This window comes from Gadus chalcogrammus, chromosome 14 (genome assembly GCF_026213295.1).
Source record: "Gadus chalcogrammus isolate NIFS_2021 chromosome 14, NIFS_Gcha_1.0, whole genome shotgun sequence".
NCBI classification, from domain to species: Eukaryota; Metazoa; Chordata; class Actinopteri; order Gadiformes; family Gadidae; genus Gadus; species Gadus chalcogrammus.
In genome coordinates, this window is record NC_079425.1 from 6,543,779 (window position 1) to 6,560,584 (window position 16,806).

General features: G+C 41.2%; 1 protein-coding gene across 8 annotated transcripts in view; it reads right to left on the minus strand.

The window, feature by feature from the left end:
- Positions 1 to 5,200: 5,200 nt before the first annotated feature.
- The window catches only part of dpy19l3 (dpy-19 like C-mannosyltransferase 3), a 45,272-nt gene continuing 33,666 nt past the window's right edge, over positions 5,201 to 16,806 (minus strand). For 6 of the 8 annotated variants that reach the window (XM_056607151.1, XM_056607149.1, XM_056607152.1 and 3 more), the window contains 3 exons: positions 14,268 to 14,400; positions 11,667 to 11,825; positions 5,202 to 9,927 (listed from right to left, as the gene is read on the minus strand). In XM_056607151.1, coding sequence (XP_056463126.1) covers positions 9,724 to 9,927; positions 11,667 to 11,825; positions 14,268 to 14,400 — 496 coding nt within the window. In that variant the 3' untranslated portion in view covers positions 5,202 to 9,723. Of the gene's footprint in view, positions 9,928 to 11,666; positions 11,826 to 14,267; positions 14,401 to 16,806 lie in introns of all 8 variants that reach the window. The other 2 variants (XR_008904049.1, XM_056607154.1) reach the window with 2 other exon arrangements.

The window sequence follows — 16,806 nt, forward strand, 5'->3', positions numbered from 1 at the left end:
TTAGCAAAAAACACTTACTTCCAAAACGACCTACAGCAAGTGCATTCCGCAAAGAAGCTGCAAAGCAGAAAATTTTAGTACATGCAATTTATCGAATAAGCTAATAAATATATGATATTTGATAGGTAAGTGTTGGCCAAGGTATCAGGTTTTCTGGCTTTTAGAAAAATACGTGCTTGACCTGAAGCCTGCCTCTCAACAAGACTGATAGGGTTTTGGACTAAAACTTGAATAGATAGTGGCAAGAAAACGTGCCACTATATGGTACATAGAGTAGAACAGAGCAAGGAGTCCCTTAGGGTCGTGTGCTACAGGTGTTATATGGTATGGATATGAAAGGACAGAGATTACAACAAAAGCAGAATAAATGATCACTTAAAAAATACTTTAATTGAACACATGATGTAAATACAACTGGTACAAATGCTAACACAAAAACACAAAAAAAAAACGAATCCTGATCCCTGGATCATTCCAATGTTCTGTTACAACATACACAGTATCTTGCAATGTATTTGTCTAAACGTGCCAGACCAGTTAATTCGAATATAAGACTAATCCTATCACAATATCTTTGTCTAATGAGGAAATTAAACAGGATCATGATCCCGCAAGAGTGTGTGTGTGTGTGAGTGTGTGTCGGGTGTGTGTGTGCGTGCGTGCGTGCGTGTGTGTTTCTATTCTATTCTATTCTATACAGTGTTACCCTTTAGGTTTCATTTGATAAAAACGACAGTGTTAGCCCTTATGTTTTTTTTCCCATGATGACTGATGAAAAACAACAGTGTTACCCCTTATGTTTTTTTTAATTTAGACCAATAATAAACAACAGTGTCACCCCTTATGTTTCATTTGATAAAAACGACAGTGTTACCCCCTATGTTTTATTCGATCCATTTCGACAGTGTTACCCCTTATGGGTTTTTCATGACAACAGATAAAGAACGACAGTGTTACCCTTTACGTATCTTTTGATAAAAAAACGACGGTGTTACCCCTTATGGGTTTTTCATGACGACAGTTAAAAAACGACAATGTTACCCTTTACGTTTCATTTGATAAAAAACAACATTGTTACCCCTTATATATATTTTTTCCTGACAAACAATAAAAAAAGAACAATGTTACCCCTTATGTTTTATTTGACAAAGACAACAGTGTTACCCCTTATGTTTCTTTCATGAAGACCAATAAAAAACAACAGTGTTACCCCTTATTATTTTTTTCATGACGTCAGATAAAGAACGACAGTGTTACCCTTTACGTTTCATTTGATAAAAACGACAGTTATGTTATTTTCCCATGATGACTGATGAAAAACAACAGTTTTACCCCTAATACTTTTTTTTCATGATGACCAATAAAAAAGCGACAGTGTTACCCCTTATGTTTTTATTCATGACGACCAATAAAAAAACAACAGTGTTACCTCGGATGTTTTTTTCATGACGACCAATAAAAAACAACAGTGTTACCCCTTGTGTTTTTTTTCATGACGACCAATAAAAAACATCAGTGTTACCCCTTATGGTTTTTTTCATGACGACCAATAAAAAACAAGTGTTACCCCGTATGTTTTTTTTCATGACGACCGAAGAAAGACGACAGTGTCGCCCCTCATGTTTCATTTGGTAAAAACGACAGTGTTACCCCCTGTGTTTTATTTGATACATTTCGACAGTGTTACCCCTTATGGGTTTTTCATGACGACAGATAAAGAACGACAGTGTGACCCTTTACATTTAATTTGATAAAAACAACAGTGTTACCCCTTATGTTATTTTCCTATGACGACCAATAAAAAAGTGACAGTGTTACCCATTGTGTTTTTTTTCATGACGACCAATAAAAAACAAGTTTTTTACCCCTTTTAGTTACCCCTTTTTTTTTTTTTCAGTGGTACCCATGTCGACGTTTGTGCGAGGATCCGAACCTGAGCTGTTTAGAGTATTAACCTCCGAACGTATCAATGCACCATCAAGACACCGATTAAAGTCATCACAATGGTTATACTTGACTTTATAATTCGCATGAAATAGAAATAAGAGTCTTCCAACAGAGTACATCAACCGGACTTGAACCCCGGTCTCCAGGGGATTAGCTCACAGCTCTCTCCACTTCCCACTGAGATTTGTAATTTAATTATGTCTGAGGTTATATATGACAGTGCAATAGACATGATAGCATTACGTTTAAAATTAAAGATATTGCGTTTTCCACAGAAATTGAGCCGCGGTCTCCAGTGGGTTAGGCAGAGTGCACTCCACTGCACCACTGAGGCAATGACAATACACAATAATCAATCATCAATAAAGAGGATATACATGACATTAAAAGGTATGTGTGTATTTCTATTATTTCCCTCATTTTTTCTTTCATGACGACCAATAAAAAACGACAGTGTTACCCCTTATATTTTATTTGACAAAGACAACAGTGTTACCATTTATGTTTTTTTTTCATGACGACCAATAGAAAACAACAGTGTTACCCCTTATGTTTTTTTCATGACGACCAATAAAAAACAACAGTGTTACCCCTTATGTTTTTATTCATGACGACCAATAAAAAAACAACAGTGTTACCTCGGATGTTTTTTTCATGACGACCAATAAAAAACAACAGTGTTACCCCTTGTGTTTTTTTTCATGACGACCAATAAAAAACAACAGTGTTACCGCTTATGTTTTTTTCATGACGACCAATCAAAAACAGCAGTGTTACCCCTCGTGTTTTTTTTCATGACGACCAATAAAAAACAAGTGTTACCCCTTATGTTTTTTTTCATGATGACCAATAAAAAACATCAGTATTACCCCTTATGTTTTCTTCATGACGACCAATAAAAAACAACAGTGTTACCTCTTGTGTTTTTTTTCATTTAGACCAATAAAAAACCACACGGTCACCCCTTATGTTTTTTTTCATTTAGACCAATAAAAAACAACAGGGTCACCCCTTATGTTTTTTTTTCATTTAGAGTCTTAGACCAATAAAAAACAACAGTGTCACCCCTCATGTTTCATTTGATAAAAACGACAGTGTTACCCTTTACGTATCTTTTGATAAAAACAACAGTGTTACCCCTTATGTTTTTTTCATGACGACCAATAAAAAACATCAGTATTACCCCTTATGTTTTTTTCATGATGACCAATAAAAAACAACAGTGTTACCCCTTATGTTTTTTTTAATTTAGACCAATAAAAAACAACAGGGTCACCCCTTATGTTTTTTTTCATTTAGACCAATAAAAAACAACAGTGTCACCCCTTATGTTTTTTTTCTTGACGACCAATAAAAAACTACAGTGTTACCACTTATGTTTTTTTTCATTTAGACCAATAAAAAACAACAGGGTCACCCCTTATGTTTTTTTTCATTTAGACCAATAAAAAACAACAGTGTCACCCCCATGTTTCATTTGATAAAAACGACAGTGTTACCCCCTATGTTTTATTCGATACATTTCGGCAGTGTTAACCCTTATGGGTTTTTCATGACGACAGATAAAAAACGACAGTGTTACCCTTTACGTTTCATTTGATAAAAACAACATTGTTACCCCTTATGTTTTTTTGACATGATGATTGATGAAAAACAACAGTGTTACCCCTTATATTTTATTTGACATGGACAATTTTTTTTTCATGACGACCAATAAAAAATAACAGTGTTACCCCTGTCGACGTTGTTGTGGGGATCCAAACCTGAGCTGTTTAGAGTGTTAACCTCCGAACTTATCAATGCACCATCAAGACACCGAATAAAGGCATCACAATGGTTATACTTGACTTTAGAATTCGCATGAAATAGAAATTTCATGATGTCTTCCAACAGAAGACATCAACCGGACTTGAACATCGGTCTCCAGGGGGTTAGCTCACAACTCCCTCCACTTCCCACTGAGATTTGTAATTTGATAATGTCTGAGGTTATATATGACAGTGTCACCCCTCATGTTTAAAAACGACAGTGTTACCCCCTATGTTTTATTCGATACATTTCAACAGTGTTACCCCTTATGGGTTTTTCATGACGACAGATAAAAAACGACAGTGTTACCCTGTACGTTTCATTTGATAAAAACGACAGTGTTACCACTTATGTTATTTTCCCATGATGACTGATGACAAACAACAGTGTTACCCCTTATATTTTATTTGACAAGGACAATTTTTTCTTTTTTTTAAATATGTTTTTTTTCATGACGAGCAATAAAAAACGACAGTGTTACCCCTTATGTTTTTTTTCATGACGACCAATAAAAAACGACAGTGTTACCCCTTATGTTTTTTTTCATGACGAGTCGACCAATAAAAAACAAGAGTGCACCCCTTATCTTTTCTTTAACGATGACCAAAGAAAAACGAAAGTTTCACCCCTCATGTTTCATGTGATAAAAACGACAGTGTTACCCCCTATGTTTTATTCGATACATTTCGACAGTGTTACCCCTTATGGGTTTTTCATGACAACCGATAAAAAATGACAGTGTTACCCTTTACTTTTCATTTGATCAAAACGACAGTGTTACCCCCTATGTTTTTTTTCATGAAGACCAATAAAAAACGACAGTGTTACCCCTTATATTTTATTTGACAAAGACAACAGTGTTACCCCTTATGTTTTTCTTCATGACGACCAATAAAAAACAACATTGTTGCCCCTTATGGTTTTTTTCATGACGACCAATAAAAAACAACAGTGTCATATATCGCTAACTAGCAGAGAGTTGTAAGGACTTTCCACCCTTTTCAGTGGAGGAATTGGACTCCCCAAGCAATGATATACTTAAAAGGAGCAAGTAAGTTACATTTTAATTTAGTCTTTCGGCCTGTAGCATATAAACAAAATGAAGCAACTGTCCCATATTTCTAACTGGACGCTATAGGACAGTGATCATGATTTGTCTCAATGTCAGAATAACAACAATGGGTCAAATAGCAATGGCTGGTGGAATGGCCATGAAGTAGGTCTGTATATGCAGTGTAAGCTTGTCCAGGCCCTGCAAGTCAGGATGTAGGCTATGAATCTGAATGAAAAGCAGGTAAATAGGTAGTGGCCATCCCCAAAATGCACCACAATACAGGAAATCAAATCTATTAAATTCCAAAAAAATTATGGTGGGGGGGGGGGGGGGGGAGAACCTCAGACCCCCTGTCTATTACTGTGCCCAACCAACATGTTTGATCGCCAGCCGCCACTGAGAATGACCAATGGAAATAATTCTCTGCACAATTTGAATTGTGCTTAAATATGCTACAGTGGTCATTTGTTTTGCCGATTGTCGGGTCGGGCCTTTGATCGAGCGTTTGTGTTTTTTTTGTTTTTGTTATCATTGCTTTATTGGCCTAATTTGAGGAGAAATCTATGCCATAAACATTTTATAGGCCTTTATTAACCAGGTCTTCTCAATGCCGTGGAACGCTCCGTTCACTTGCATGGTACTGGGTAGTAGTCCGGTAACTTGTCAACCCCAGCGTCTTCGGTTGCTAAGCGACGTCAACATCTTATAGCGGACTATTTCACTGCTGATCAACACTACGAATGCTGGCAACGAATAAATTGTAAAAAGACACACCATGTGAAGTTATTTTCCAAATAAGATTTGAAAAGCCTTGGAAGTTTATTTACAACACTATTTACATGGTTTCGGAGTAGTACACTTTGACATTTTAATACAGTTCAGCGAGAAAGGCGACGAAGAATAAGAAGGGGGCGTTCCAGTCTGCGTAAACGGGAACCCCCACCACACGAGAACGCCCATTTGCGTCTGCAGTGGGATGATATTGGCAAGTAACAGCATCGACTCTCCATTAGATAAGCCATCAACTGAATCGATGCTTTTTAAAGGTGAAACAAACGATCATGCATGAACCTAACGATCTGGTTGTGGTCAGGATGCTATAGATGCAGGCAGTAAGCCTTTAATTTGAGGGTGGACATGTTTCTATCTTTGTTAACAAACTCAAGGATCCACTATTCCTGCTATTATCGGCAATACAGTTAATGAGACACTTTGCTTATGTGTTAATCTAACCAATGTAAAGTGGATTATCTGCATAATGCAGCCATTTAACTGGCAAGAAATAACTGGCAACTGTAGTGAGATTAAAATACATTTCAAGGCACTGGCGTACACGTTGCTGAGCTAACAGAGTTCATTGCCATTCCAAAGAGGGCCAGTGAAATCGAATGTAAACTACAGGCAAAGAAAAAGATTAGATGCTGTGAAACAGACTCCTTTGGCCAATCAGAAATGAGTATGGGGAGACATTACTGAGTCGGGGAAGCAGAAATAACGTTACCATTATAGTCTGAGGTTCCAAGGTGTTCATTACAAACTGTAAACTGTAAATTTTGTCTTAACTTCCATAACCTCGCCAGTATAACATCGGCTTCAGCCTTGTGGTTTTCTCTTAAGGTGTATTATTTAGCTTAAAGCTCAATACAGAAATTAATTATATCAATGATCATTGATGTGTGTTTCGAGAAGTGTCCGAAGCAATCAGAAGCTAAAGGACTGCACTCCATTCTGTACACACATTCGGTTTTATTACCACTCTCATAACCACAACATGATGACAATCCAATTGCATTCATTTGAAGACCCCGCTGCAAGGTTCCAAACTAATGGCAGGATCTTGAAATGAATGGGTACCATGCTAACGAAAGGATTCTGACGAGCTTTCCTCCAAAACACTAAACAGAAGACAGACAGAAGTCATTGAATTAAACAAACAAACACTTGATCATCACTGCTGTTCAAACACAAGATGCTGCATTCGCTGATTCCCATTTACTCAAACTTAGGCGGAATGATAGCCCTGTGGGTTGGATTCCAGTGTGACGTATTTACACCAAAACTTTTCTCTAACAACCGAGTCAAACTTGTTAAACAATGGGAGAGCCATTGCTATAGCTGTGCAAACAATGGCACCTCATTTGGCACAATACAGGTTGGTACAATACACCCATTGGCACAATACACCCAAAAGTGCCATTGTCGTTTCGTAACACCCAGTAACACTTGACAAATATTCCCATTACTCCTAATAGGTTGTTTTGTTTTGCAGGTGACGTCACACCACTGGAGCAAATATGAGATTGAGGGCAGGAAGTCTTATCTGCCAAACCCATTGGCAGATAAGTGACATGGCTCCTGGCTTTTGAATGCTGATCATGTGAGCTCTGTTGAAGTACTTGGGCGACAGTCCAAGGTAATTTACTATGTCTACTCACTTGCTAGCAGGTAAATCATTATTATCGTTTGATTAATCATTATTTTTAAACCAATATGGACCAGTTTAAATACATTGGAGAATTTTGTCTGACATCGTTCTCAAACATATGGTTCCACACTGTTTTCATTAACAGAGGACTGTTGCTTGACGTTCTGCCTTTCACTTCCTGCCCTTCATCTGAAGTTTGCGCGACGGTGGAGTACCGCGACTGCAAATATCCCCCATCCCCAAGAAGGTTGAAATATATACACGGTAAATAATCACCAACAACATTTATCTTTTCAAAACAGAAGCAGCAGGCCTCAAATGATCCCCATTAATACGTACACAAATCAATAATGTTGACAAGGAAAATAATACAATAAAAGAAAACACAATTTACATGAGTATGCTCCCTGGCAGGTAAACACACACACTAAACAGCCAATCTCGAATATACCAATCCGACACGTCCCGAATGAAACATCTTCCTCAGGAGCCGTAGCGAGAGAGCATCAGGCGTTATTTCACAGTGATCTCTGATTGGGGCATTTCATGCCGTCGCCGGCGCCAATCTACACAGCACTCACTCACAATAACAGTGAATACCTCATTTTCCGCCTTTAAAAAAAAGGAAAAGCCTGCATTCTAAATCGGTACGCAGGTGTGTGTGCTGGCGGCGGTGCGGACCATCAGAGACGGGACACTGATTTGCATGTGCACTCATGTAGGCAGCGGGACACGGGAATAAAAGGGACGGGGGCGGCAAACATCTTAGCATGCGGGCTTTTGAACGCAACTTCAACTAGCCAGCCCTGTAATTACTGACTCACTGACACACGCACACACACACACACACACACACACACACACGTCCCTCTCGTTTATTTTTATACCCAATCCAAACCGATCCCATCTCTTAGCACCTTCCCTTTGTCAGATAGCTCCTACCTTTCAGCCATTTCCCTTTGGTTCAGGGGAACCGTGTGTTGTTTTCTATTCAAACGTGGACATTTTCGTGCTCCGTTATTCTGTTGGTGTCTTTCTCCCTCGCCCACCCCACATCCTCACTCTCTCCCTCTCCCTCTCTCTCTCTCTCCGAAAACATTTGGGAGCACAGTAGGGAATCAGCTCAGTTGGACGCCTACCAACTGTCGGCACCACTTTCATTATGTGTGTGTGTTTGTGTGTGTGTGTGTGTGTGTGTGTGTGTGTGTGTGTGTGTGTGTGTGTGTGTGTGTGTGTGTGTGTGTGTGTGTGTGTGTGTGTGTGTGTGTGTGTGCATTGCAAGCATGGTGAGTGTTTGTGTGTATGCCCAAGATTCCTTCTCTGTGTGAGAGGTCGGCAAACAGCTGACATGCCTCAGATTACATAAGGGGTCTGGGCGTTGCTGCGTTGACAACAGGGTTTTATCGAGTAAATAGTCACATGCAAGTCGCGTCTCTGAGTCTTCTTCCTTTCCTCTCCATCGTTCACCGGGTCCCGGCAAACACAGCTCCCGGAGAGGCTTAGCAACGCTAAGCTAATGTTTGTTACTCCAATGGCTGCATAGTAGTCCATTTCACAGATGAATACCAGCGCCCCACCAGCACCGCCACCACCATTACCACAACCACCTGAGGGATTCAAGTTGGACACTGTTCAATGTGTGCATTTCAGGATTTACAATTCCTAATTATAACATTGTGCCTTGGCAGAGCTTTTTAATGTGTGAATTAATTTAGTCTTAGTCATTTTCAAAGCGCATTCATCAAAATAAGGCTGATTTTTTTTAGCTTCTTCCACACAAATATATTGAGGGCTGAGTGCTTTTAGTTAGATTAAATTACCCTGTGGATCAAAAATGCCCAATTACCCCAAAATATGTAAATGACTGAAGGAGGATGAGAAAGATTTGTCACTATCTACAGTGAGAAAATGCTGTGTAGTGAGGATGTTAAAGCCAAATGAAGAAATTAAACAGACAGTAACCTTTCATGGTGAGCCATTTTGCCTATTTAAAATCACAGCAAGGGAACTAAAACAAAAGACAGTGCTTAATGCACTTAATACTGTATCACACGAAAAGCGAACTGCTGCCTGCCAAACCACAAGCTTGATAATTGACCTTGTTTCAAAAGGTTTCTATTACACCATTAAAATATGAAAAAAACTCTACTGGGAGTAGAGAGAGACAATGAGAAAGCTGGAGACAGATAGAAAGAGACAGAGAGAGCAAGAGAAATAGATAGATGGATAGAGAGAGAGAAAGGTAGCCTTGTAGGCTCTGGAAACAGCCCTTTAATTGGACTTCCCTCCCACCATGTTCCATCAATCGACAGAAAAAAAACATTCTCACGGCTGAAAAGCGGCCAGCGAAAGGTTAGCGGACAATTAAATAAAAGGGATCACAACAAACCCGGACTCACTTCCCATTCCACAGGACCAGGCTTTGATTATTCTCCTTAGCTGTCCATGAAGATGCCTGCGACATATTTTCCACCTCTCTGTCCACGTGTTAGTGAGTCCGGGTCGGCTCCGCGGAGCTCTTGGAGCCTCTCTTTCGCTTCTTCTTGAGCCGGTAAACGTGGAAGGTTTTGTTCCGGAAGGCTTGGGTGAACAGAGCAGAGTAGACCGGAGAGTCGCTCTTCACTGCCTCGCAGAACCGCGGATTGGTGGCGGGCACCAGGTCGGGATCGTTCTCTCCGGGTCCATCCATGATCTGCCAGAGAACAGGAACAGGAAACCAGGTCATTCTTTAAGCAATGAAAGGTGTAAAATAACAGTAACAAATACAAATAATACTAATTAAAAATAATGGTTGGTAATAATACAGACTATATCTACTACCTACTAACAATTCAAAAGAATAATGGATAAAAAATACCATAATAGTCATATAAAGTCATATGAATTGTGGGTTCCACCTCTTATAAGGCTGTTCAAGGAAAGTAATAAACATATTTTTTCCAATCCACATCATTCTCTTTTTCTTTTCAACTGTCTAACAGTCAAAAAATTGTGGACGCACTAAAATCACCCGGTCTCATCAGCACCTGTTTAAATGAACGTAATGCGTGTATTCACATCAATAGGCAAAGTCAACCTAATTTCCATGGATTCATGCTTAGAGGGAGAATGATGAAACTGGAGTAAATCGAAACACCGGCTTTATGAAAAATGTGAATACATGTAATGTGGATGATCGTGCCTCAAGGTTTTGTAGGCATTACAGCTACTCTGAAGTCGAGTATAAAGTGGATCAAAGTGGAAAAGTGGAATTCTTAAGAACACTCATTTCGGATCAACCACTATCTGTTCATATGTAATAACATACTGTCAAGACCCATGTTAAGAGTCATTATTGATAATAAATTTGGAAAATGTGACAGTACACACGCACATGCACATAAACACAATCCATGGGGAATGCCTTGCAGGAAGCAAAACACTCACAGGCTGACGCGCTTTTAGGCACACAAGCAATACTTCAGGATCTTCGTGGAAAAAGGCGAAAAGGGGGGGCGACAGGGTGTTATGGAGGGTCGGGAGGGGTTAAATGGAAATTGAAAGAAAAGAGTGAGAGAAAACGAGGCGAGGGCGAGCGAGTGATGTTGAGATGAGAGGAGAGCTGCTATTGATCTGGGGTCCCCTGTGTTCGTCTGGAACATTTCAAAGGGGTCGGACTGAAAGTGTGTCAAGTGGCATGCACACATACCCGCGCGCACAAGCAGGGTCTACATAAGGTTGGGGGGTGGGTGTGTGTGTGGGTGTGGGAAGATGTGTGCGTTTGCTTGTGCATGTGTGTTTGTGTGTGTGTGTGTGTGTGTGTGTGTGTGTGTGTGTGTGTGTGTGTGTGTGTGTGTGTGTGTGTGTGTGTGTGTGTGTGTGTGTGTGTGTGTGTGTGTGTGTGTGTGTGTGTGTGTGTGAGTGAGTGAGTGAGTGTTTATGTGTCTGTGTGTGGGGGCTTGTGAAAGAGTGTTTGTGTGTGTGTGTGTGATTGTGTGTCTTTGAGAGTGTCTGTGTGGTTATTTGCGTGTGTGTGTGTGTATGAGTGTGGTTGTGTGTGTGTTTGTGTGTGTGTGTGGGGGGGTGGGTGAGGATGTGTGTGTTTGCTTGTGCATGTGCTTGTTTGCGTCTTTGAGCATGAGCGAGTGTTTGCGTGTGTGAGGTTGTGTGTTTGTGTGTGTGTGTGTGTGTTTTTGTATGTCTGTTATGTGCGAGAGTGTGTGCGAGGCTGTGCGTGCGTATTTGTGTGTGAAGATGTGTGCATTTACTTTTTTTGCATGTGTGTGCATGTGTCAGCATGTGTGTTTCAGCACGAGTGAGTGTTTGCTTGTGTGTGGGCGAGGTTGTTTGGGTTGTTTGGGTTTTTAGCGTGGGTCTGTGTGAGCGTGCGAGGTCGTGTGTGTGTGAGCATGCGCGCGTGCACGCGTGCGTACGTCGGGAGGCTCCACTCACGTGTCCGTTGTCCAGGTCCAGCAGGTCTCGCAGGCGGCAGCCGCGCGCGTGCCGCCTCTCGTAACACACGCTGTCCTCCAGCACCACGTAGTCGGCCCCGGCCGCCCGCAGCACCCGATGCACCTCCTCTGGCGAGCGCTGCGCGTACACCTGGTACACCTGGCCCACGCGCACCCACACACACACACACACACACGGAACACATACACACGCACGCAAGCACACACATGCAAGTACACACGCACGCCCGCAGACACGCATGGACGCACACAATCACGCACGCAGGCACGCACGCATACAAACACACACACACAGACACTCAAGCAACATACACACACATACACACATGCATGCACGCACACACGTACGCACACAAACACACAAACAAATGGGTGCAAGCACGCACACACACATACACACCCATGCACACGCATACAAAAAAACACAGACACACACGCGCACGCACACATACACAGAACAATAGACACAGTAAGTCTCCCAACACTTTGTTTCTAATGTAGCCCCTCAAGATTATACTATTGGTGATGACATTTTACAAGAAACCAAGGGAGAAAAGAAGAAAGAGAAAGAAAGAGAGCAAGAGATAAAGGATGAATGGGGGATAGAGAGAGGAAAAAGGGGCACAACCGAATAACCCATTCTTTTTTAATTTACCATGAAGCCCTACAACCCTATTACCCCTCATTATGACTCTTTACATGCCCGTGTGTTATCTGGCCCTCCACAGTCAGACAAAAGACCCTGCAAACATCTCCTGGCCGCTAGCCGAGGATCTTATACCGTGAACCAAGACTAACTATTAAGTCAAGCAGAGCGTGGGGGGCTGGCCTGCCCTCCCAGCGGGATGAAAGCCCCAGCCTGCCTCTGTTGAAGTATCGCCAACAGTGACAGGCTGGGGACACTTACTCTACTTGAGGCTAATGAAGGAACAAAGGACGGCCATGCTGGTAAAGTTAACCAGGAACCGCCCCAGAACCGATTGACTTTTTGCGGCTATACTGTGGTACTGTAAAACAACAAATTAAGGAATTTCGGTGGATTCAAAATGTTTTTATCTATCGATCGATCGAACGAACGAACGACCGACCGACCGACCGACCGACCGACCGACCGACCGACCGATCTATCGACCGATCTATCGACCGACCTGTCCGTCCGTCCGTCCGTCTGTCTGTCTGTCGGTCTATCTATCTATCTATCTATCTATCTATCTATGTATGCATGAATCTATCTATCTATCTATCTATGTACGTACGTACGTACGTACGCACGCACGCACGCATGTATCTATCTATGTATCTATGTACGTACGCACGCACGCACGCACGCACGCACGCACACGCACGTATGTATCAATCTATCTCTCTATCTATGTATCTATCTATCTATGTATCTATGTATCTATACATCTATGTATTTATGTATCTATGTATCTATCTACATCTATTATCCTTTGTGCTTACCTTCAAGGGTTGCAAAGCAAAAAATATACACATGCTCAAACTCTGGTTGCGTCCAACGGTCAGTATGTATTATTCAATTCCAATGATATGGATGTAGCTATATAATCATCCAGTATCTTATTCAGGGCTGTGCTTTACCGCCATTACCACCACAGCAGGGATGCGGATAATGATCCTCTGGCAAGCTCCGTGCGCATTACTATCCATATTTTATCAACGTATTTTTCCGTGTTGTTCTGTGATGGGCACGATGCTGCACACAATGTATTCCTCGTTCGCAACCATATCCCTCAGTGTAACACATGTCCTCCACTTCCTCCTCAATCACTGGGAGGTCACTCGCCTCCGTTTTCCCTGCACATCGCTCCTGCTTTGGAAGAGCGCAAGGCCCATCGCTCACCCCTCCGATAGCAGTGGCGGTGATGGTGCTATCGACTTGAAGCGTTCTATGTTTATATGCAATCTATCTATATATGTTTCTGACGGCGAAACAATGGATGTTCGCAAGGACTGTTGTCTTTTGTCAGCAACGAGCCGGACTCGGTTTCAACATGACGACAGAAAAAGGGGCGAATGCAAGAGAAGAAGATAACGAACGGGCATACAAAAACAATATTGAAGGGAAAGACGTGAGCACAGAAGAATAAAAAAAAAAGAGGGTAGAAAATGTTTACACGTGTTTATATATCATTCTAGAATCTATGAAATATGTTATAAATATAATCTATAGATCGGAAGTACTAGATGAGTGTTAAAAAAATAAATAATAATAATAATGATATATATATTTTTTTAATACATTTATAGTCAAGGCGGGGCCTTATTGTTGTTAAGGCCAATGTATAAAAAAAAGATATATATATATTATTATTATTATTATTATTATTTATTTTTTAACCATGCAGCCTTATTATTATTATTATTAATTTTTTAACCATACAGCCTCATTATTAATATTATTTATTTTTTTAACCATACAGCCTTAACCATACAGTGCTGGGGGAAACATTGGATGAGAAGATATACAAGAAGATAATTAAATAGATGTTAAATCCTAAAAATAAGACCCCAACTGAAGCCAGAGTGAGAGTAGGAGGTAGGGGGCCCACCACGTTACCTGCTTAGTCCGCTCCCTCAGGTCGCGGTCCTCGTAATGAGGGTGGTTTGTGAGGACCCTGCCTGTGCACAACTTGATCCCAGCCAGGAGCTGCATGCTGCCGGCGAAAACAGCCCTCTGAGGGGTGTCCGAGCTGGGGGAGGAGGGAACAGGAATAGAGATGAGGCACCAAAGGGGCCATTAGAGGCAGGGAAAACACACTCACACACAAATGTCGACAGCTAAATGAGAGAGATTGAGAGATAAGAGAGAGAGACGATGGAGGAAAGATGGAGAAGATGAAGAGAGGGAGAGAGAAGTTGGGGAGGGGGTTCCACAGCGAGGTTAAAGCCCTGAGCAGCAGAGGTCAAGCCAAGTCAATTTTATTTCCACAGCCCTTCATCACAGTGACGGTCTCAAAGGGCTCTGGAGGCCATATAAGTATGACTACCAATAACCCTAGCCGGGCCCCCCAAAGGGCAAGGGTTTTTGGAGGGGATCCCTCCTTGCATGTCGTTTGAGAAGAACAGCAAAAGCTCATACATTAAAAAAAAAAAGGTAAAACACGTCAAGTCAACCTCAAAACCCAAGACTGCAACCAAATGGCTCATATATGGAACATTTTCGTTTAGCAACACTATAAATGCTGAGTGAGTCAGACTGGAGGGGCTTTTATCATTTATTTCTTCATGAAAACAATTCAGGGAATCGAATGCCATGAAGAATACAAAGAAGGATGAGTCATCCTAGCAGCATGGTCCTTTCAAGGTGAACCTGGCTCTACTGGATCACCGGTTTCCAATGGTTTCAGGGACGGACACAGGCAAGACCGAGGGACGATGTCCAACCTACCTGACAAAGGCAGAAACCCTGCTTTCGTTTTCAAACGTCGATACTCATTGGGGACGCACATTGGTGTTTTCCTATCCATATCCTGTCCATCCATATAGCTGTTTTCGTTGCAGGGAAATGCTGGCTGAGTTTGGACCCTACAGAAGGCCAAAAGGCAGATAAAAAGCAAAGTGTGCGCACCTGCACCTCCCATCCTCTGTTCTGCGGCGCAGTGATGACTGACTCTCAGTCTACTCTGCTCTGTTCACACAAGCCTTCCGGAACAAAATCTTCCAAAAACAAACCTTCGCATCATTGTGTCGGCAGAATCTACTATCCCCATCATCTCTGCAAAGGAGTTAGGCCTTATGCAGGCTCCATAGCATTAAGTAACCTGTATATTAATAATACACATATACACATACACATACATAAATACAATATATATACATAAATACATTATATATATATAATATATACACATACACATACATAAATACATTATCTATACATAAATACATTATATGTATACATAATATATATACATACACATACATATATACAAATATATAGATAAGTATCCGTTTTCTCCGCCTGGGAGGTCACAGCTAATGGGATAATGCATACACGATGATGCGTACAAGATGATGCAAACAATCCCCCCCCCCCAATACCAACAGTACTTTGCGAACCAATCAAGTCCAATGAAAAAATATCAGCCTTGAAGGCTCTTCAGTAGCTGTCACACGCAAAATGATTTCCCTGACAGGGACCACGACGCCACGAGACAAAGCAGACAGCTGCATCAAGGAAACAGGAGCGGTGGATGTCGTCTGCCGTACAGAGCGCTGTAGTGGAGCAACCTTCACCTGTTCTGCTTATCCTAGTTGTCTCTTTCAAGTCGTGCCTCTTTTTTCCCCGGAATATCATTATTGTTCATCAGTCCTGCGATGTCCACACACACTAATCGTGTTTGCAGCCCATATTTATATGTGCTGCATTTGTTTAAGTGGCATCATTTAAAGACGCTTGTCTTTTGTATACTTTTCTATATTTTATATACTATACTATCCATCGTTTGTATATGAATGGGGATATTTTGCCAGCAGTAAAAAGATGAAAAGGCGCCGTATTTTCTTTTCTTTAACATTTTATTTCCTGGCTCTTCAACACACACCACTGCGTCCGTCTATCCTTAAAACATCATGCACTTCATTTCCATGTCCATCAGTCATATCAGCATAGGGTGTAACATTAAAACATATTCAAATATGTTTACTCTAAATGATGTTCCGTAGGGAATCGGAGGTAATGGGGACATAAAGGCCTAATTGCACCGCAGCACCAGGAAATATGTTTGTGCCGTGAAAAGCGATTGAGCAACGCCCTTAGTGAAAAAAAGAACCACTCCAGACTGTCGTCAACAAATAATAAAGTTTTGAATCTTGTATTGCTCATGATTATTGCAATAATACAGAGCAGAAAGTTGGAATGAAGGTGTAAAATACAACACTTTCACTCCAACTTCAAGGGGTGCTGCGATAAGAGCTATAAAAGAAAAACGAAAGAAAATTAAAAATACTTTCGTGAGAGAAGCGGGGACATGATTTTTGTATTATCATTCTACACACACGGTGGTCCCCTGCCACATCTATAATAATAATTGGATGCATGGATGACATTTCAAAGTTACTTTCACAAGGTGGTGGCTATCTTCTGACAGGCAAAA